This window comes from Halichoerus grypus, chromosome 3 (genome assembly GCF_964656455.1).
Source record: "Halichoerus grypus chromosome 3, mHalGry1.hap1.1, whole genome shotgun sequence".
In the NCBI taxonomy this organism is placed as follows: Eukaryota; Metazoa; Chordata; class Mammalia; order Carnivora; family Phocidae; genus Halichoerus; species Halichoerus grypus.
Window position 1 is genome coordinate 149,380,602 of NC_135714.1, and position 21,957 is coordinate 149,402,558.

Below are 21,957 nucleotides of genomic sequence, written 5' to 3' on the forward strand. Positions count from 1 at the left end.
AAACACTTCAAAAAATTTTTTTGAGTTTCAAATGAATTAGGGCAGGGTTTATATGTAATTCTATTCTCAAGTCTCCCCATCCCCAAAATGTTGTTTTTTTTATTCTATTTTTTCCCTATATCTACCTTTCCCCTTACTGTCAAGTTTCTTGAAAGAGAAGCTTCCAGGGGTGCCTGGGTGGCTCAGTTGGTTGGGCATCTGACTCTTGATTTTGGCTCAGATCATGATCTCAGGGTCCTGGGATCGAGCCCCACCCTGGGTAGCATGGAGCCTGCTTAGTTAGGACTCTTTCCCTCCTTCTCCCTTTGCCCCTCCCTCTCTCTCCCCCCTTTAAAAAAAAAAAGGGTGGGGAGCTTCCATTTGTTGACTTTAACTTTCACCTCCCAATTTTCCTCAACCTACTGGACAATCTGTCTCCTGCTTTCAGTTACCACACCACAGAAATTGTTTTTGGAAAGGGCCACCAGCAACTTCCTAACTGCCAAATCCAGCAGCCTCTTCCAGTCCTCCTCCTACTGGACCACTCTAAGGGATTTGACGCTATTGACTCTCCCACCCACTTCTTGAAACTCTTCTTGCTGTCTTGTTTCTAGTCCTTCTTTTACCTTCTCTTTCTTTTTCCTCACTACTTCTTTGCCCTCTTCCCAAAGAAAGCATTCCCCAGAATTCCATCCTCAGTCTTCTTCATATGTTTTGCTTATGTGCTATCATATCCTTGTGTGACTTCAATTATTACTCATATGTTGCTGCATCAGTCAGGGTCCGGTCAGGAGCCAGAAATCATAGCAGTAATTACAACAAGGAAATTTTAATATAAAGAAAATTGCAAACTAGTAAAAGGGGTAAAATGGACTCTAAAAAGTACAGAAGCAGCAGTTTCATAAAGCTAACTACCTTCAGGGCTGAGGGGATGTGAGCAAGGCAGGAACTTAGAAACTTGGAAGAGCCCTACCTTTCTTCCCCCACCAAGGTTGAGGTTCAAGTTTCATTTGATACCACTTGGCTGGTGGTGGTAAAGAGACCACAGGCAGTAGCCACTACTAATCTAGGAGCGCCACTCAGGTGAGGGCTACTTTCTTCCATTCCACTCTACATACCAATTTACTGACTGTGACATGGAAAACCAGCACCTGCACAATGGAAGGAGTGAGACTTCCTCCTGCTCTGCCCTTTAGTGTCTCTCCAGCACCCTCTATGAGTAGAGCCTAAAACTGTACTCCTGGCAAGGAAAAATGTCCACAGGCTCCATCTTGTGTATCACAAAGCAAGACAAAGAGGGATGGATTTGGAGTTGAGAGGCAATATATTAATAGTTGGCACAGTAGGCAATTTCCAAATCTGTATTTCTTACCCTGACCTCTCTTCTAAACTCCAGATTTCAGGATGTCTACGTATAGATGCCACAAAGGCACCTCAACCTCGGCATGTCTTCTTCATTATCCACATGCAGTTGTCAAGACTGGTAATGCCATCTGAACAATGTGTCTGGAATACATCTCTTTTTTTTTAAATACATACATATATTCTATCACTATCACTACATGGTACAGATTCTTATCAATTAGAACTAGTGCCCGTGTTTACAACTACATAACTCTCCATCTGTCTTTCCCACTAACAAGTTTTTAGTTTAAAACTAAAACAAGTTTTTCTTCTCAAGATCTAGTAATTCTGTTTGCCAACAGAACAAGGTCTACATTCCTTATTCTGATATTCAAGGCCCTTCATAATTCTACCCCCCCAGTCTCATTACTCATTGCATCCCAATACTACTACTACCAGTAATACTATAAAGCTAACATTTATTGAGCACTTAATATGGGCCAGACACTAATGTAAGCACCTTATATGTATAATATCACTTAATCTTCACATCAGATTTACCAGGTAAGTATTGTTATTACCTTCATTTTACAGAAGAGGAAACTAAGACAAAAGGAAGTTAAGTAACTTGCTAAAATCACACAGCTAGTAAATGTGGAGATTAAAATCTAAACTTGGGCAGTACAATTCCACAATCTGTGCTCTTACATACATTATATTTCTCTCTAAAAAATTAATGTAAGAGTAAATTTAACTAATGAGGTAAAAGATTGGTACACTGAAAACTATAAAACATTGTTAAAGAAAAACTTAAAACATTGAGATAAATGGAAAGACATCTCGTGTTCATGGATTAGAAAACAATATTGTTAATACTACCCAAAAATACTATGTCAGTACTACTCAAAGAAATCTACGGACTCATTGTGATCACTATCAAAACTCCAATTGTGTTTTTTGCAGCAACAGAAAAACTCACTCTAAAATTCATATGGAGTCTGAAGGAAACTTGAATAGCCAAAACAATATTGAGAAAGAAGAACAAAGTTGAAGGACCCACACTTCCTGATTTCAAAACTTAACACAAAGCTACAGTAATCAAAAAAGTGTGGTATTCATAGGATCCAGCAATCCTACTTTTGGGTATATATCCAAAGGAAATGAAATCACTATCTCAAAGAGATATCTGCATCCCATGTTCATTGCAGTGTTATTCACAATAGCCAAGACACAGAAACAACCGAAATGCCCACTGATGGATGAAAGGATAAAGAAAATATGGTATGTGTGTGTATATGTATGTGTATATATATATATATATATATATATATATATATATATAGTATATCTCTGCATATATATATATATATATATATATATAGTGTGTGTATGTGTGTATATATATATATATCTGAAATAAGTCAGACAGAGAAAGACAAATACTGTATGCTCTCACTTTTGTGTGGAATCTTAAAAAACTTAACTCATAAAAATAGAGAATAGAATGGTGGTTGCCAGGGGCTGGGCTGTAGGAGAAATAAGAAATGTTGATCAAAAGGCACAAACCTCCAGCTAGAGGAGTTAAGTTCTAGGGATCTGATGTATAGCATAGTGGCTATAATTAGCAATACTGTATTATACCTTGAAAGTTGTTAAGAGAGTAAATCTTAAATGTTATCAGCTCCCCCCCAAAGAAGATAATTATGTGAGGGGATAGAGGTGTTAACTAACTTTATTGTAGTAATCATTTCACATATGATATATTAATAACATATAGTGATATATTAATAATATATATCAATGTTATATAATTAATAACATATATCAATGTTATATAACATATATTAATATATCAATAATATCTCAATAAAGCTGAGGGGGGAAGTGTAGTAACGGCTAAGGACAGATACATCAACCAATGGAATAAAATAGAGAACCCAAAAATAAACCCTCACTTACGTGGTCAATTATTTTTTTGACAAGCGCACAAAGATCACACAATGAGGAAGGGACAAATCGTACTGGGAAGACCGGATACTCACTGTTAGTGGGTCATGTTCCCCAAAATTCATATATTGAAATCCCAATCCCGAGTACCTCAGAATGTAACCTTATTTGGAAAGAGGGTTGTTGCAGTTGTAATTAATTAAGATGAGGTCATACTGGACTACAGTAGGCCTCTAATCCAGTATGAGTGGTGTCCTTATAAAAATAGAAAACTTGGGCACAGACATGCATAAAAGGAGAATGCCATGTAAACATGAAGGCAGAAATCAAGGTGATGCATCTACAAGACAAAAAGTGTCAAAGATTGCCATAAACTAGAAGCTAGGAGAGAGGCATGGAACATATTCTGCCTCACAGCCCTCAGAATGAATCAACCCTGCCAACACCTTGAGCTCAAAATTCTAGCCTCTAGAACGGCGATACAATAAATTTATGTTGTTTAAGCCACCTAGTTGATAGTACTTTGTTGTGGCAGCCCTAGCAAACTAATACATCTACATGCAAAAGAATGAGGTTGGAACTTTATCTTATATGCAAATTTTACCTCCAAGTAGATCAGACCTAAACACAAGGGCACAAAATTCTTAAAATAAAACTTAGGGGGAAATCTTCATGGCATTGGATTTGGCAATGGTTTCTTAAATATGACACCAAAAAGAGGCAACAAAAATAAAAATAGATAAATTGAATTTGATTAAAAATAAAAACATTTGTGCACCAAAAGACAATATCAAGCGAGGGAAAGGCAACTCTGCAAAATAGGAGAAAACATTTGCAAACCATATATCGATGAGATTAATGTCCAGAATGTTTTTTAAAATTCCTACAATTCAACAACAACAACAAAAACAAAAAACCCAATTCAAAAAATGTAGAGGACTTAAATAGACATTTCTCCATAGAGGACATACAAATACTGGATAAACCCATGAAGACATTCCATATCATTAGTCATTAGGGAAATGCAATCAAAACTATAAAGAGATGCCACTTTGCACCCACCAGAATGGTTATTATCAAAACCATAAAACAACAAGCATTGGCAAGGATGAAGAAATTGGAACCATTGTACATTACTGGTAGGAATGTAAAATAGTGCGGCCGCTATGGAAAACAGTATGGTGGTTTCTCAAAAAGATACACGTAGAATTACCATATGACTTAGTCAATTCCACTCCTAGGCATATACCCAAAAGAACTGAAAACAAGTAAACCAACAGGCATTTGTATGCCAATGGTCACAGCATCATTTTTTTACGATAGCCAAAAGGTAGAAACAAACCCAGTGTCTATCAATGGATGAAGAGATAGCAAAATGTGATGTATATGTATATTAATATGTGTATTACATACAATGCAATCTCATTCAGCCTTAAAAAGAAACAAAGTTCTAACATATGCTATAATATAGATAAACCTTGAAAACATTATGCTAAGTGAAATAAGCATGACCCAAAAGGACGAACATGGTGTGGTTTCACTTATGAGGTATCTAAAATAGGCAAATTCAGCGGCACCTGGGTGGTCCAGTCAGTTAAGCGTCCAACTCTTGATTTCGGCTGGTCATGATCTCAGGGTGGTGAGATCAAGCCCCACATAGGGCTCCCACACTCAACAGGGAGTCCGCTTGAGATTCTCTTTCCCCCTCTCCTTTTGCCCCTCTCCCCAACTCTCTCTCTCTCTAAAATAATAAATAAACAAATATTTAAAAAAATAAAATAGGCAAATTCATAGTCAGTAGAATAGAGGCTACAGAGGTGGGGGAAGTGGGGAAGTTATTGCTTAATGGTTACAGAGTTGCTATTTTGGGGGATGAAAACAGTCTTGGATGTAGTGGTGACGGTTACACAGAATTTTGAATGTACTAATGTTATTGAATTTTATACTTAAAAATGGTGGAAATGGCAAACTTCATATTATGTGTATTTTATTACAATTTTTTTTAAGCCCACGAGGAGATGTTGAAGGCCTGGGAGACTGGAAAGGAGAGGAAAGGAATAGGGCGCTCAGTATTAAGGGACAGAATCAACAGCTAATTGGGGGTGAGGTGAGATATGGGGTGTCTAAGGTAACACCCAAGTTGCCAGACTGAGATCACGGATGTCTACTTCTAATACCAAGATTAACAGGTGATCAGGACTAAAGAGTAGGTCTGGAGTGATGGGCCACAGTTTGTTCAGTTGTAGTCTCTTTGTATTTGAAGTGCCTATGGGACATCTCACAGTATAATAGAAATGGGATCTGACTGTGGCATCGCCACATTTACCATCATAGTTGAGAGAGCTGAGAAAATAAATAGGCAAATAAATAGTAACTAACACCTACTGACCTCTTGCACTGTACTAACACCATGCTAAGCACTTTGCATGTATCAGTTCAATCTTTGCAACCACCCTCTGAGGCTCCATTGTCCTCATTTTACAAACCTCGTGCTGAGCCATGATTATGCGGCATTTCCTTGCACCGTCAAACTTCCATATATGTGTTCACTTCTGATCCCTGAGACTAGAGTGTCTGTCTGTCATTTCACTCTCAAGATTCAATTCCACGTGTTCTCTAGAGCCCCTTCCAATGTCATCAGTTCTAAGTGCCCCAAGCTGTCTTGCTCAGAATTGATCATTTCCTCTTCAACCCTCACTTAGCATTCAGTCATCTAACAAAACCCCTTCCAAGTGCCGTCTCCCCACTAAGGTTGTTGGCTCTTTGGGAACAGGAGCTGTTTTTCCTTTGTCCTGGGATCTCCATCAAGTACTCCTTAAAGCACCTTTCATTCAGAAGCACTCCTTAAAAGTTGACTTTTTAGAAATGGATGAATTGAGCTTTTAAAGGAATACACGGCTAAGGTTAGGGGGAAGGTGTTTTTGTGCCTGGCGAGCAGAACCCAGACCTGCTCAGTCTCCACTCAGTTCTCTCTCCATACCACCCTACCACTTTCTTTCTTTCTAGCTCGGCACACGAATTTGCATTCTAAAACCAACCACGGTCCATGAAAGAGGAGTATCTTGATTACTTTTGTCATGTTAAAAATTCACAGCCAGAAATAGTGGGAGCCTCAAGTCTTTCCTCCACTCAGGTGCTCTCTGATGTCCTCACTAGACCTCAAACCGCACAAAGGAGACCGGTTTTGTTGTGGTGGCGGTTGTTAAATTCAAATTTATTTTTATCAAATGTTTTTTATTGAGATATAATTGACATAAAACATTATGTTAATTTCAGCTGTACAACATAATGATTTGGATATTTGTATATATTATGAAATGATCACCACAGTAAATCTAGGTAACATCCATCACCATACATTGTTACAATTTTTTCCTTATGAGAACTTTTAAGATCTACGTTCTTTTTTTTTTTTTTTTAAGATTTTATTTATTTATTTGACAGAGAGAGACACAGCGAGAGAGGGAACACAAGCAGGGGGAGCAGGAGAGGGAGAAGCAGGCTTCCGGCTGAGCAGGGAGCCCAATGCGGGGCTTGATCCCAGGACCCTGGGATCATGACTTTAGCCAAAGGCAGAAGCTTAACGACAGAGCCACCCAGGCACCCCTAAGATCTACTTTCTTAGCAACTTTCAAATATACAACACAGTATTATTAACTATAGTCACCATGCTCTGCATTACATTCCCAGGACTTACTTATTTTATAACTGGAAATTTGTACCTTTTGAACCTCTTTGCCTATTTCACCTACCCCACCCCCCCCCGGAAGTGATTCTCTATTATTTTTCACTGTGTACCCAGTATGTGGTAAAGTGCCTGGGATAGAAGGTACTTGATAAAATTTGTTGAATGAATCATGAACCCACTACTTCTTACCTAAAAGACCCTGATAAGGGGGAAATTAGCAAACCATGCTCTCTCATTTGTTCAACTGAGCCTAGTCTCTCTTTAACAACCAACAGAATTAACAATCCCAGAACTACTAGCCACCCTGACATTTATACCACACTCCCCTTCTCTGGGACCTCTTTTTAAAAACTTCGTGTGGGCAAAAAACGTTCACGCTGAGACTGACTTCTCTTGTATATCTAAGACATTCTTTACTCTCTGCCAGACCTTTTCCTAAGCCTTGCCGAAAAGGAGATTATCTCTGTAATCCTGTCATACGTAATGATTCCCTTTTCCCTCATTTTTTTCCAGCTTCCCACCCATTCCTAGTCAAGCCCTACCTAACTTCCTAATCCTGTTCAGTGTCTCTCAGGATTTCTTGACACAATCTTAATGATGCTAAGCCCTGAAGCTGGACATCAAAGGAATAAAGCATGAATAGTATCTATTCTGTCATAGATTTATTCAGTGTTCTGTGTCCTAGATTTGGGCGTGTGCATGTGTGTGAACTGCTTTACTTTCAGCCAGACACAAAGCCCATGTTGAAAAAGCATAAATCATTTATAAATTTGCTAACCTCCATTTTTTGCCTTTATTCAAATAAATCAACAGAATTCGCTCTATTAGAATTTTATTCACCTGTTTATTTATTTTATTTTATTTCATTTTATTTTATTTTTACTTGAGTATAGTTGACACGCAATGTTACATTAGTTTCAGGTGTACAACATAGTGATTTGACAAGTTTATATATTCCACGAGTATAGCCGTCATCTGTCCCATTACATCGCTGTTACAGTATCATTGACTATATCCCTTATGCTGTGTCTTTTAGTCCCACGACTTATTCATTCCAAAACTGGAAGCCTGTATCTCCCACTCCTCTTCACCCTTTTTGCCCAACCCCTCTCTCCTCTCCCCTCTGACAACCATCAGCTGTGTTTGTGAGCAAGAGGAGAGGACAGGAGTATGTGCCGAAGAGGTGAGGATAAAATGAAAGGAAAGAGAGAAGCAAGTGAGGATGGCCTGGTAGCAGGCTTGAATCCAGGTGCCTACCTTACCCTATATTCTCTAACATTTCTTCTCTGGCACAACTATGAGCTGGAATTTACACAGATGTAGACAATTATGCCCCTGAAACTTGAAAGTTGGCTTCCAAAGCAAGTTTATCCCATTGTCTACGCAGATGCCATTTGAGTGAGAATTTAGAAAATTCAAGAGTTTAGAAAATGATCTCCTCTAGCCCTGCCAGAGCCCTTCAAGCTCATAGCATTTAGAAACCAAAACGAGGCTCTCTGATGGGCTTTGGTGTGTATCCACAGGCAGATTGGGCAGATTTGCCACTCGGAGTCCCTGGCTTGTGTATATTCTTTTCTTCCCGATGTCCTCCTTTTCCAAGAGCAGACAGAGGCCCTTCAGTGAGCGAGCACCACGCCAGCTGACAGAGAAGGGCACACTTTTCCCTTGGTGGCCAAGTGGCCATAAACCATCCGAGGCCGCTGTTTTCCTAAATGTGGTTCCGAGCTCCCGGACTCAAGTAGAGGGAATAATAGTGCCCTGAAGCTGTCTTTGGCACACACTGATACTGGTTCTCTAAGAAGAGCGAGTCCCTGAGTTACACGGTCCAACAATGGACAGCGAGTCCTGCCCAGAGTTCTGTCAGGCAGCTCCCAGGTTATACACAGCTTTAGAAAATGGATACCCTGGGTTCAGATAAGGCGATCAAAGGGGAGCTTAGCAGAGCGTGCCAGGCTCAAGTCAGTGACAGAAAAAGCAAACTTTTGACCTTCTGGGTGTTTCTAGTTCACCAAAGAAACTCAATCACACACCAAGGAATTGATTTTACAAAAGGCTGATTTGAAGCTTGGCTCCTTGGATCCCATACTAAAATTCCTCCCTGGTACTTTTTTCAAGAAGGCAGAGAAAAGTGAAGAGAAGTGAGAGTGAATCCGGTGCACTTTGACAGCTGCTGAGTTCATTCCTGGCTTTCGGGATTTCCCACCCTACTAGAAGGAAGGATATAAGTAGTTTTCAAGGAGTGGGTGGAAAGCATTTTCCCTAATTCAGGGTTCAAACATGGCGTCTGTAGGTTCCAAGAAAATGAACACAAAAGTGCTGGTGTGTGTCTGCTTATAGCTTCCTTGATTAGTTTCTTTTTGTAAAAGTGTCCATAGCTTTCTTCGGATCCTCAGAGAGGTCTGTAGACCAAACTAGGTTAAGAACTGTTGCCCTGTGTCCTACATTATTTCCCATTCCCCTGGCATTGGGGACAGAGACCCTGAAGGTAGGGGTCCAGTAGTGGGTGACGAACCACCACTGTGGTCAAATTCCCTGAATAAGGAAACTGATTACCCCATTGGCTCTCTCCCGAATGACATTATACCACCTCTACTCCGACAGTCAGTGAAATGAGAAATCACTCCCTCCACCACAGTCTCACTCCGGCATCATTTATTCCTTTCATAACACTCAGTATATTTCATTACAACCTTCTCCCTACCTCTTGCCCCCATCCCAGTAGGAATAGGCCTGCTTCGGCCATCCTGCTCTGGACAGACTCCTTATCCTTATCTGCTTATTCTTGGCAAAAGAGCCTTGACTAAAATTATCACCTGAGTACATCCTGTTCTTGTTTCTATTCTTAACAATACCTAAAGGGATTATTATAATCCAGGACTATATAAAGGCATAAAAAGGATTGAGATCGCTGAGCTTAGCTAAACGTTGACTCCTAAGTAACAAACCATAAACAACATCCATCTCTATTACGGGGCGTTGTTCCGATGTCAGCAGAACTGGTGAAATCCTCGGGCAGGGCGACTTGAGAAGGGACACGTGTCCATGGCCTAAACTCTTTCTGTTACTATTTCTGTTGTTGATACTTTTCCTAGTCCACTCTTGGCCCACCCCTAACTACTCAGTTCCTTATGTCAGTATTAATATACTGATAATTGGAAAGAATTATCGGTCACTTTTTTCCCATTCTGCAACTTGTCAAAGTTCAGACTTTACATAGACAATCTTCATCCAGCACAGCATTGCCCCGATAGTACCATCTTTCCTATTTTGCTAATACTCTAGGGTGTCACTGAATTGATCATCCAGGAGAAATGCTACACCACGACCACGGGTGTAGACCGGGATCATCCAGGCAAACCGGGACATGGTCCCCGCATCCTGCACAGAACCATGCGGTGCTCAATGACTCGTTCTTTTCTCTCACGCACAACTTGCATCACCTGCTTCATATTGGATCTCTCTCCCAGCTAAGGCGGAAAAGGTAGAATATGCTCTGGAGCAAGAAGATAACAAATCCCAAGTTAGGAACTCCCTGAAGAAAGAAATCGCCAATTTGCGGAAGTCAGGAACAAGGCTGCTCCCCGCCTTACATTATTCCATAGTCCTTTGCGGCAGCCCTCAGCTGCAGCCTCGCTCTTCAACCATCTCACATTCCCTGACATGCGCACTAGGCCATATTACAGTTAATTCCCTGATTTTGCTCCCCAAATTGCATATAAATTTAAAACATCGTTCAGGAATCATGTAATCTAAAAGACAACCACTGAGAGGCGCCTGCGTGGCTCAGTCGGTTAAGCGTCTGCCTTCAGCTCCATGATCCCAGGGTCCTGGGCTCGAGTCCCATAGCGGGGGGGGGGGGGTCCCCCTGCTCTGCGGGGAGCCTGCTTCTCCCACTTCCCCTCCCCCTCTGTCTGCCCCTCCCCCCGCTCGTGCACGTGCACCTGTGCGCGCGCTCTCTCTCTCTCTCCCCCCCTCGCTCTTTCTCAAATAGATTAAAAAGATAACTACTGAATCTATACCAGGATTGCCAGGAGCTAGGGGTGCAAGAAAAACCAGCCCCCTATTCATTCTTTCTTCTTTCCGCAGATTCGAAACGTGGCAGCAAATCTCTGCGTGGACAGCAAGCATGGAGCCACAGGCACTGAACTGAGGCTGGACATCTGTATCAAGGATGGTTCTGAAAGGACGTGGTCTCATGAACAGGTAGGTCAGCAACCGGAAGTGACAGGAGCAAGCGGGGCTGAGGCAGGCACGGAAGCATAGGGTGAGATCTCTAACCGGGGCGGGTGGGACCTGCAGTGGGGTCCTGCTTCCGCCACCAACCAGCTCTGTTGTTCAGTGAATGACTTACCTTCTTGGTTTCTGTTTCCTCTCAGAGCAGCTGTGATAATCAATAGAGATCGTGTACAAAAATGTGCTTTAAATAGTAGGAAGGATGGTAGAAACGTCCTAGGCTTATATTTCCTTTCCCAGAATGGTAGTCTTCAAACCAGGAAAAGCCTGTAGAGTGCTATGTAATCTTCCAACTAAACTTCACAGTTTTACTGAAAGACTCTTTGTTATTTTGTAAGTTTTTTGCGACTTTATCTCATCTTGTTTTCCCCTCTGCTGATATATTGAAAAGAATCCCTTACATACCCCTCTTGTTGCTGTAGCAGTCTGTCATCCTACACATGAAAGACAACTTTGAGGCAGTAACAGCCCATCATGGGCTTCCTGGGATACTTTGGAACTATTTATTGCCTTTGATTGAAAAGCATTTCAGGGCAATTCTGCTTATTAAGTGAGTTGCGACTCCTGACCCCCTTTGAAAACTGATGGTCCTTATAAGGGACTTTCCTCACACTGTGTCATTTGCAAAAGAGAAAAGATAGTGGGTAGAATTGTGCCTGCCCCTTTTTATTTTCTTAATTTTTAATTATGAAAAATCAAATAGGGGGGCGCCTGGGTGGCTCAGTCGGTTAAGCGTCTGCCTTCAGCTCAGGTCATGATCCCAGGATCCTGGGATCGAGCCCCATATGGGGCTCCTTGCTCCCCAGGGAGCCTGCTTTTCCCTCTGCCTCTGCCTGAAGGTCCCCCTGCTTGTGCTGTCTCTTTCTTTGACAAATAAATAAATAAAATCTTTTTAAAAAATCAAATAGGAAACTATAAAAAATATTATAACACACCTTGGCACAGTCATTACACAGATTGAACAAGTATCTGCAGCTACTGCCATATTTTTTTTTTTAAAGATTTTGTTTATTTGACAGAGAGAGACACAGTGAGAGAGGGAACACAAGCAGGGGGAGTGAGAGAGGGAGAAGCAGGCTTCCTGCCAAGCAGGGAGCCCGATGCGGGGCTCGATCCCAGGACCCTGGGACCATGACCTGAGCCGAAGGCAGACGCCTAACGACTGAGCCACCCAGGCGCCCCGCCATATGTTTTAAAAGAATAAAATATACAGATACAGGTAAAGCCCCTTCCCTATCCTCTCCCCCTCTCCCTCTGCAAAGGCTACATGCCACGTTCAGGATAGCATAAACTGCCTGTGCTTTGTTTCCAGAATTTTCCATAATGCCCCTCTTATGAAAACCGGAAACAGTAGACAAGCAGTTTCCAGTAAGGCTTGAGTTTTCTCCTATAGCTAGCGTCTTCAAGGACCCATCTTGTATAGGAAACTAGTGAAGACAAACGATGCCCAGCCTAGGATCTTAAAGAGCTGTTCGGGTGTGCTGAGCTACATCATGTCGGCACCTCCCTGGCCTCCCCCCGCTGTCCCATCCGACCCCGCGTGTGGCCAACACCACAGTGCAGAGCAACGTGATTCGGGAAAGCCATGGGGAACCAAGCACACAGCACAGTGCAGAATTAACACCATCAGCCAACGAACCAACACTGCCCCTCCCCGATCAGTCATCTGGCCCTTGCACTCTGATCCACAGCCTCATGGTGTTCCAGAAGGATCGTGGGCCTTGCAGTCAGGCCCACCTAGATTGCAGCCACCTTAACCTGTGTGACCTTGTGAAATTGTTACATCTTTCCAAGCTGGAGTTCCTCCACCTCTAAATACGGACAGTAATATTCACCCCACAAACAGGTTTATTATGAGAATAAACCGTGTCTACGATATAAGAGCATCTTGCTCCTGTGGTAGGGGCAAAATAAATGTACTTTCCCTTCTGCTTTATGACATCTCCTCCCCCGGACCACTTTATACTAACACTAAATTAGAAAACTCTCTCAGATCCAAGCTGCCAAAACCAAATACTATTTATCATTCACTCAAATATATCCTACAGCGAGCAGACACCTATCAGATGGGTTTTAAGGAAGGCTCTGCAGGGGCGCCTGGGTGGCTCAGTCAGTTAAGCGTCTGCCGTCGGCTCAGGTCATGATCCCCGGGTCCGGGGATCGAGCCCCACGTCAGGCTCCCTGCTCAGCATGGAGTCTTCTTTTCCCTCTCCCTCTGCCCCTCCTCCCTGCTTGTGCTCTCCCTCTCTCTCTCTCTCAAATTTAAAAAAATGTTTTTGAATAAAAAAGCTCTGCAGCTCCAGGATTTACTGATGGGAAGGAATATCAGCAAAAGTTGACTTGCCCCTACTTCCCCCATCTCCTTCGGTAAGCACCACAGGAATGTTACTAGGGATGTGAGGAATAGTCTGGCCTGTCACCTCCAAGAAGCAATTCTGACTTCAGCCTGGGAGCAAGAAAGAAAGCTTCAGAGGCCTATCAGTAGGACCCACATTTAGAGTGGAAAAGGATACTTTTTTAAAGAAAAAAGAAAACGAAGTATGCCGTATGGAAAATCTATGTCTATTGGGCTAAATCCCTCTCGACCCGGTGCAGCCCAACCAGGAAACACACCTAGCCAGCCATCTGATAGGAAGTATGCCTTGCCTGAATGCCTGAATCAGGTTTCATAGTTCTATCCCCTGGAATGTTCTAGAATGAAATATGCTCTGAATCACAGATTTTATTTGACATCCATAAAATACATGTAAATAAAACCAGCTATACCGCATACACTTTAAAAATGGTTTCTTTTTGGGCGCCTGGGTGGCTCAGTTGGTTAAGCGACTGCCTTCGGCTCAGGTCATGATCCTGGAGTCCCGGGATCAAGTCCCGCATCGGGCTCCCTGCTCGGCAGGGAGTCTGCTTCTCCCTCTGACCCTCCCCCCTCTCATGTGCTCTCTCTCTCTCAAATAAATAAATAAAATCTTTAAAAAAAAAAAATGGTTTCTTTTTCCCTCATGCCGAACTGCCAAAATCTATGTCATGTAATTCAATAAATAGTCACCAGAGGGCAGCACCAGACAAGCAGACACCTACATGAGGCACAAAAAGACCAGTTAATACAGAAAAGATTCCTGATCTCTAGAGATTCTGAAAACAGAGCTACAGGGAGATTAAACAAAGTTGATAGGAGGTAAAAAATGAATCATCTTTGAAATACGTATTACAATATATTGGCTTGGTGATTAAAACATTACAAGCTGCTTTCTTTTTCCAATAATCATCTGTAAGCTTTATTCACTGTATTACTCAGTGACTTATATGAATTAAGACTCATTCTTCTCCATTTAGATTAAAATGTCTGGGTGAAAAAAGAAGTATATCAGAGCAGGAAAATTATAGGTATTCTTTGTTATTCAACAGCATTCAAAGAACCCACAAGGGGCACTTATTAGAGTTGAAATGATCCTTTTTAACAAATGGCAAAAATAAAACACAAATGAATAAACAAAATAGTTACATGGGAAATAAAGGATCGTCTACTGAAGTACCTTTATAAGAAAATGCCTCTTGCTGCAAAACACCAACGATGTCTAATGTGGCTTCTGTGAAGGAAGCAATTTGTGTGATTCACTTTTCCAGGGCCTTCTATTTAGCTGTTTGAGATCACTGTAGCATTGTGTGCTGGCTTTCAGCTTCCTTTAGGGACCAAGAAAGAAAAAGCAGAGAGAACTTAATAAGACTGTAAGGTCTGGAAAGAATACCCTCCAAATGCCATTAGGAGTCCAAGGGAGAGGGAAGGGAGGAAGTGGCCTACAGTTTGGACCTGGCAGCAGACTCTGATCTCATGCTGGGGAGGAAGCATTGTGGCCGAGCAGGCCTTCCTCCTGCTGAGGAAGCAGGTCTCCCTTCGCAAGACCTGGAGTGGAGATGTGCACAGAGAGATGGGAGCAAGTCCGTGTATGTGGTAAGGGACTGATTCCCGGGATACACAGCCTCACTCGCAGAACAGAGTTGGGTACCGACTAGAACATGCACTACCTCAGATTTCTGCCAACCACATAACAAGGAAATAAAATAGAACCACCCAATGGAGAGAAAAATATTTTCAATCTTCTCAAATCAGGTAGCAAGCTCCAGGTGATAAGTGTATTTGCAGTACTAAGTCTAGTTGAGCTTATTCGTATGACACAGTATAAACGCAGGCAACATTACACATACCACATTGATAGCAAAGCAAAGAAGTACAAGTTATGTATCATTCTGGATCTGTATTTAAAAGTAGCAAGTGGAGAGATTAATATCAATTTACTCTAAAACTGAGGATTTGAGGTTGGAAAAAAAATCAAAAGTTATTGTACAGGAAGCCTGAATGAAATCTAAATCCTTCCATCAGTAAGGAACAGTCCAAGGGTAAGAGACAAACTATAAATGTCACAATAACATCATCACATGCAAACGATGAAAATACATTCACAATGTCCGCTCGTTTCTGGTTCGACAAAATTGCACAGGAGAAAGCGTGCCTAATGAATGAAAGGCTTGGTGCCTGATTGGATTGACATGGCCATTAGGATAAGATAAATGGCAATAGAAAGCATTCTGAAGACATAAGAGAGAAAAATTCTAGCTAATGGTAGGTGCTGAAGAATAAAGCAGTTGATATAATCTGGAAATGTCACTTGGGGTGCAGGAAAGTAATCACCATGTAATCATGATGATGATGATGATGATGATGATACAGCATAAAACACTGTAGAGACTACCAGCTAACAACCAATCTACAAATTTAAGAATGATTATTGCACTACAATGACAAACCTAGGAACAAGAAATAAAAGTCCCCTAAGGAGCCCTGGGATATAATTGGGACAATAGATGAATAAGTCTATCAAGAGAAGAATTTGTTAATGTTTGCTCTAACACAGGAATTCTTTTGTACTTAACTGATCCATTTAATAAAAAATAAGAAAAGTAAAAATTAAGAAAGCAAAAAGTAAAAAAAAGAAATAAAGACTGTCTATAAAAGAAGACATAAGCCAGGGCGCCTGGGTGGCTCAGTCAGTTAAGCGTCCGACTCAGTTTCGGCTCAGGTACTGGTCTCAAGGGTGGTGGGATTGAGCCCTGCATCTGACTCCCCACTTAGCAGGGAGACTGCTTGAAGATTCTTTCCCTCTGCCCCTCCCCCCACTTGCTCACCGTTCTCTCTCTCTCTCTAATAAATAAATATATCTTAAAAAAAAAAAAAAGAATGCATAAACCAGGGGGCCTGGATGACTCATTCCGTTGAGCAGGCACTCTTGATTTCAGCTCAGGTCAGGATCTCAGTGTCATGAGATCAAGCCCTCCACGAGATTCTCTCCCTCTCCCTCTCCCTCTGCCCCTCCCTCGAGCCCCCCACCCTCCCACCCCCCCTACTCTCTCAAAATAAATTAATTAATTAAAAAAAAAAAAGAACACATGAGACTGAACACTTGAAGTGTGGTGGTGACCAACTTCTCCAGGCCTGATTTTCCCCAACTGTATAATAAGGAACTGTGTTAGGTAATGATGACAGTCCCTTTCAGCTCTAGCCTTCTATGTGTACCCAAAAAGGGAAGCTGAGGCAGAGAGGGAAATGGAAAAACCAATCAAGACCACTAGTTCCCGCATGGGTTGGGCTGCTTATAGTACCAAGGAAATGTGATATTTAAGTGAAATTAAGACTTAATCAGTGCCAACGACAGGTTTGTAGGACAGGAAGTTTCTATTTCAGTAATAGGTAACCAAGTCCAGAATCACTGAAGATGGAAGTTCAAAAAATAATATTATTGTTGACATTGTTGTGATTGGACACAAACAGCACAAATTCATTTGAAGGACTAAAAAGACTAATTGATTAATCTTGTCAGCTATCCCCATGAACTTTCTGTTAATGTAATGAGTGCAAGTTTTCATTTATTCAATAGAAATTCTTAGACATTTATTATACGTCATGAATTGTTCTGGATGCTGGAAATGCAGAGATAAGAAAGATGTGATTCCACCCATTAAGGATCTCACTTTCTAGTGAGAGATACAGAGACACAGACTGATGATCATGATGAAATAAGTTAAAGGATGAGAAGGAATAAAGGGTTTGAAGAGGAAGGCTTCTTGGATGAATGGGCATCTGGACTGAACCTCAAAGAACTGATGAGCATGAACTAGGTTGGCTGGGGAATGTTGGCCTCCTCCTGACCACAGGGACTCTCACGAACAAAGTCACAGAAGGGAAAATACAGCCTGATTAGCGCAAGGAGTTACAAATGTTCTTGAAGTGAGGTATCATTGGCATACGACATTCGATTAACCTCAGTCACACAACGTAATGATTCAGTGTTTGTACATATTGTGAAGTGATCACTAGAGCAAATCTAGCTAACACACATCACCACACATAGTCACAGGATTTGTTTTTCTGGTGGTGAGACCTGTTAAGATCCACTCTCTTAGCAACTTCCAAAGGTTTTGTTGTTGCTGGAACATAAACTAAGGGAAAAGGGTTGCAGCTGGAAGAAAATGGCAAAGGCCAGATTGTGGAAAATGCTTTATATGTTAAATGATGTAGGAAAGACATTAGGGTTTGAAGCCGACGGCCAAGAAAGAATTCTTGAGGCGTCTTTGGTGCAAAAAGGTGGTTGTATTAAAGCACAGGGAGCAGAAAGAGCGGCACTGGGGTCATAAGGAGCGGCGCATTGTATACTTTCAAGTTGGGTGTGGGTTAGGGATAGGAATTTTGGAAGCAAGGTTTCCAGGACCTCAAGGGGGCTAGCTATTGTTGGGAAAAGTCATTTATTACCGTCTAATAAAACCTTAGTCATCAGACCATTCAGATGTATATCGGTGGGCCATATGCTTGGGGGGTGATTGCCAACAGGTATCTTGGGGGGGTAGAGATAAAGGAAATTTCTAAAGGAATTTTTATATGTTAAAGTAGGCTTACAGGATGGGAGGGGCGCGGGGCGGGGGTAGGATTCCTTTTGCCCTCAGCAAAGTGTCAACATGGAAGCAGTTGAGTCCCTAGAAGAAGGTCATTCTACCTGTTTCACGGACCTGTCAGTAGCCTGTAGGTAGTAAGGAAATTTAATAGTTCCTCTTCTGCCTTTGTTTCCCACATCATTAAAGAGTTTGGATTGTGTTCTCTAAGGGTTATGCAAAAACATGGTGAGATTTCAGGCCAAAAGGTAACATAGTCAAACGGTTGTGAAGGAAGGTGGGAAAGACACCAGTCAGGACGTCATTTCAGTAGTCCAGACAAGAAATATTGAGAGCAAACATAATGGAAATAGAGAGGAAGAGACGTCTTCCAGCAATATTGGGAGACAAAAATGGTAAGACTTGATAACTGATTAAAGAATGAGGGTGAGGGAGACAAAGGGGTTAAAAGACGAAAGACTCCCAGGTTGGCACGTGAATACTATGACCACCAACTAAAACAAAATAAAGGAGTAGGAACGGGCTTAGAAGGAAAGAAAATCAATTGAATTTAGGATATTTTGAATTTGAGATGTCCGTGGGGCATGCAAGTGTGAAATCCTACATGCAGTTGGACACATCACAGATGATAAGTTATCAATGTATTGATGAGAGTTGGACTGAGCATGCATTGTAGCAACCAGAGGGGGTAAAAGACAAGGTCCAAGGGAGAACCCTGAGCCGCACCTGTGTTGAAGACAGATACAAGAGGGACATGAGCAAGATAGAGGAATAGGGTAACAGGAACCCGGTATTTCAGAAGCCAAGGGACTAGTGAGTTCTGACTTGAAGAGAGTGATGAAATCAGAAATACATAGCTGATCGACACTTTTCCTTGATAAGTCTCTGTCCTGCATGGGATTTAAATGAATCTAAAAATGTCTCAGTCCACCATCATATGGGTGGGGAGCGGAGGGGGACTGTAGGAAAAAAGACCACACAATGTCTCTTCCTGAATCTATTTCACAGGTCTCACCCAAAACCTTTGTCCTTCTAGTTAAAGCATTCTCTTATGTCCTGTCTTCCAGGGAAACAGAATATAGTCACTCACCATTACACAGGCAATCCACTTTCCTATGTCTGATTTACAGCATTTCTTTCCGATTTTCTTCTGACCACTTAGCCCAGTGTTTTCAAGTTTTCTGCAGTCTGCCCCCCACATCCCTGTTTTCGGTAGCCATTCCTGGTATTTTGCCAGATTCTCTACATTTTCTTACCCAGGTGGGAGGGAAAAACTGAAATATTCTGAGGGCCTGGTCAGTGCCGAATGTATGATCTATACACAGCTCAGCAGCCTGCTGGCTTTTGTATCAACAGGACAGCTCTTTGTCTTGCAGTTCACAGCTTGGCCTCACATACGCTGCCTTAAGTCGGTCCTATTGTAAGAATTACATAACCTCATTGAAATTTTAGAACTGGAAGAAAGCATAGGGCTCATCTAGTCTATTTTCCCACTTCCTTGAGGATTTCTCCTACCAAACTCCTCGGATGGCTGACCAGCTCAAACTCAAGAAAATCCCCTTCATACACTTGCTGCTTTGCTCATCCTAAATATGAGGCAGAGCTTTGCCTTCCCTGTTGATGGCATCTTTTGGGATCTGTCATTAACTAGGCCTGGTCTGGTAAGCTGTTCGTGGATGAGGTCTTACATAGCAGCAGAGAACCTGCACATGATACTATCTTTATGTTTGTGATTGAATTATTATAAAAACATTACGTGACCACAGCTGTGATGTTAGCGGCTATTCTGTTCGACAGGTTGACTGGGGCCATCTCATCAGATTTTGTGTTCTGTACAGTGACACCTGAAGATGTTAAAGTGACAGGTTACTAAGGCCTTTGTTGAGTCCAAACAGCCAGTAAAATAGGAAAATCTAATAAAGTTGCAATATGTTGGGAAGGAAGGAAAGATGGCAGAGGAGTAGGGGACCCTCTTTCAACTGGTCCCCGGAATTGAGCTGGATATCTACCAGACCACTCTGAGCACCCACAAAACCAGCCTGAGATGTAAGAAGATCTGGATCTCTACAAACAGAATATCGCAGGCAGTTGGTTTTGAGGTACGAAGCGGGGAGCCGTGATTCCATAGGCAGATATCAGAGGATAAACGGCAGCGGGAGGGTGCCTGGACGTGGGGATCCTACACCGCCGGTGAGTGACAGCCTCGCGCACTGTGGACGGGCACAGACTCGCAGACCAGTAGCGGCGGGGAAAGGACTTTAGGGCAGCGCCTGGGGTGGAAACCCGGAGCAGAGGGGTCGCGCCTGTGAACTGCAGCGCCCAGGACGGAAACCCGGAGCAGCAGGGTCCCGCGCGCAAACTGGGAGCAGCTGGCGGTTTTAGAAGCACAAAGGGCAGAGACGTGCCCCGACCTGGAGGCAGGACTGGGAGCGCTGCGGAGGGGCGCACAACCCCGGAGGCTGCAGTTTATAGCAGCACGGACAGAAACGGAGACGGTGTGGCCTGGAAGCTCATTGAAGAACAGACTGAGGTCTCTCTGCCCTGAGGCAGAGGGTTGGAAATGGTCTCTTCTGCTCTGACTCGCGGAAGAGACGTGAAAAGCCACCAGGGAAAGCCACCAGAGAACAAAAGCCCCCAAAACTGATTCCCACTGAGCCCAGCCCCCGCCACAGGGGGGCAGGGCAACTCCGCCCAAACAGGGTTGCCTGAGTAACTGCCCAGCAGGTCCCTCCTGCAGAAGACAGGCTGGGAGAACAAGAGGCCAGCAACCCTAAGGTCCCTAGAAAACAGGTGCATCTTGCTTGGGTTCTGGTCAATAATTTGGACTCTATACATTCTCTCAAACACCCATCAACAGAATGACTAGGAGGAGGAGCCCCCAAAATAGAAAAGACTCAGAGATTATGACTTATGCTGCAGATTTACAAATGGATGCAGATATACCAAGATGTCGGAGATGGAATTCAGGCTAGCAATTGTGAAGACAATGGCTAGAATGGAGAAATCAATTAATGGCAACATAGAGTCCCTAAGGGCAGAAAGGAAAGCTGAATTGGCAGAACTTAAAAATGCTATCATTGAGATCCAATCCAGTCTAGATAATCTAACAGCTAGGCTAACTGAGGCAGAAGAACAAATAAGCGACCTGGAAGACAATATAATAGATAAAAAGGGAAAAGAGGAGGCCAGGGAAAAACAACTCAGAATCCATGAAAATAGAATCAGAGAAATAAGTGACACCATGAAGCATTCCAATGTCAGAATAATTGGAATCCCGGAGGGAGTGGAGAGAGAGAGAGGACTAGAAGATGTATTTGAGTAAATGGTAGCTGAGAACTTCCCTAATCTGGGGAATGAAACAAACATTCGCATCCTAGAAGCAGAGAGGACCCCTCTCAAGATCAAGGAAAACAGGCCAACACCCCGGGGTGTAATAGTAAAACTTGCAAATCTTAGAACCAAGGAAACCATCTTAAGGGCAGTTAGGGGGAAGAGATTCCTTACGTACAGAGGGAGGAACATCAGAATAACGTCAGACCTATCCACAGAGACCTAGCAAGCCAGAAAGGCCTGGCAAGACATATTCAGGGTACTAAATGAGAAGAACATGCAGCCAAGAATACTTTATCCGGCAAGGCTTTCATTTAGAATGGATGGAGAGATGCAGAGTTTCCACGACCGGCAGAAGCTGAAAGAATATGTGACCACTAAGCCGGCCCTGCAAGAAATAGTAAGGGGGGTTCTATAAAAGGAGAAAGACCCCAAGAGTTATATACAATAGAAATTTACAGGGACAATCTATAAAAACAACGTCTTCACAGGGAATA

At 42.5% G+C, this 21,957-nt stretch overlaps 1 protein-coding gene across 2 annotated transcripts in view; it reads left to right on the top strand.

Moving 5' to 3' along the window:
* Positions 1 to 21,957, top strand: part of GALNTL6 (polypeptide N-acetylgalactosaminyltransferase like 6) — a 1,190,952-nt gene that overhangs the window by 1,146,897 nt on the left and 22,098 nt on the right. For both annotated transcript variants that reach the window (XM_078069438.1, XM_078069439.1), the window contains one exon: positions 11,045 to 11,161. In XM_078069438.1, the coding sequence (XP_077925564.1) occupies positions 11,045 to 11,161 (117 nt within the window). The remainder of the gene's footprint in view (positions 1 to 11,044; positions 11,162 to 21,957) is intronic.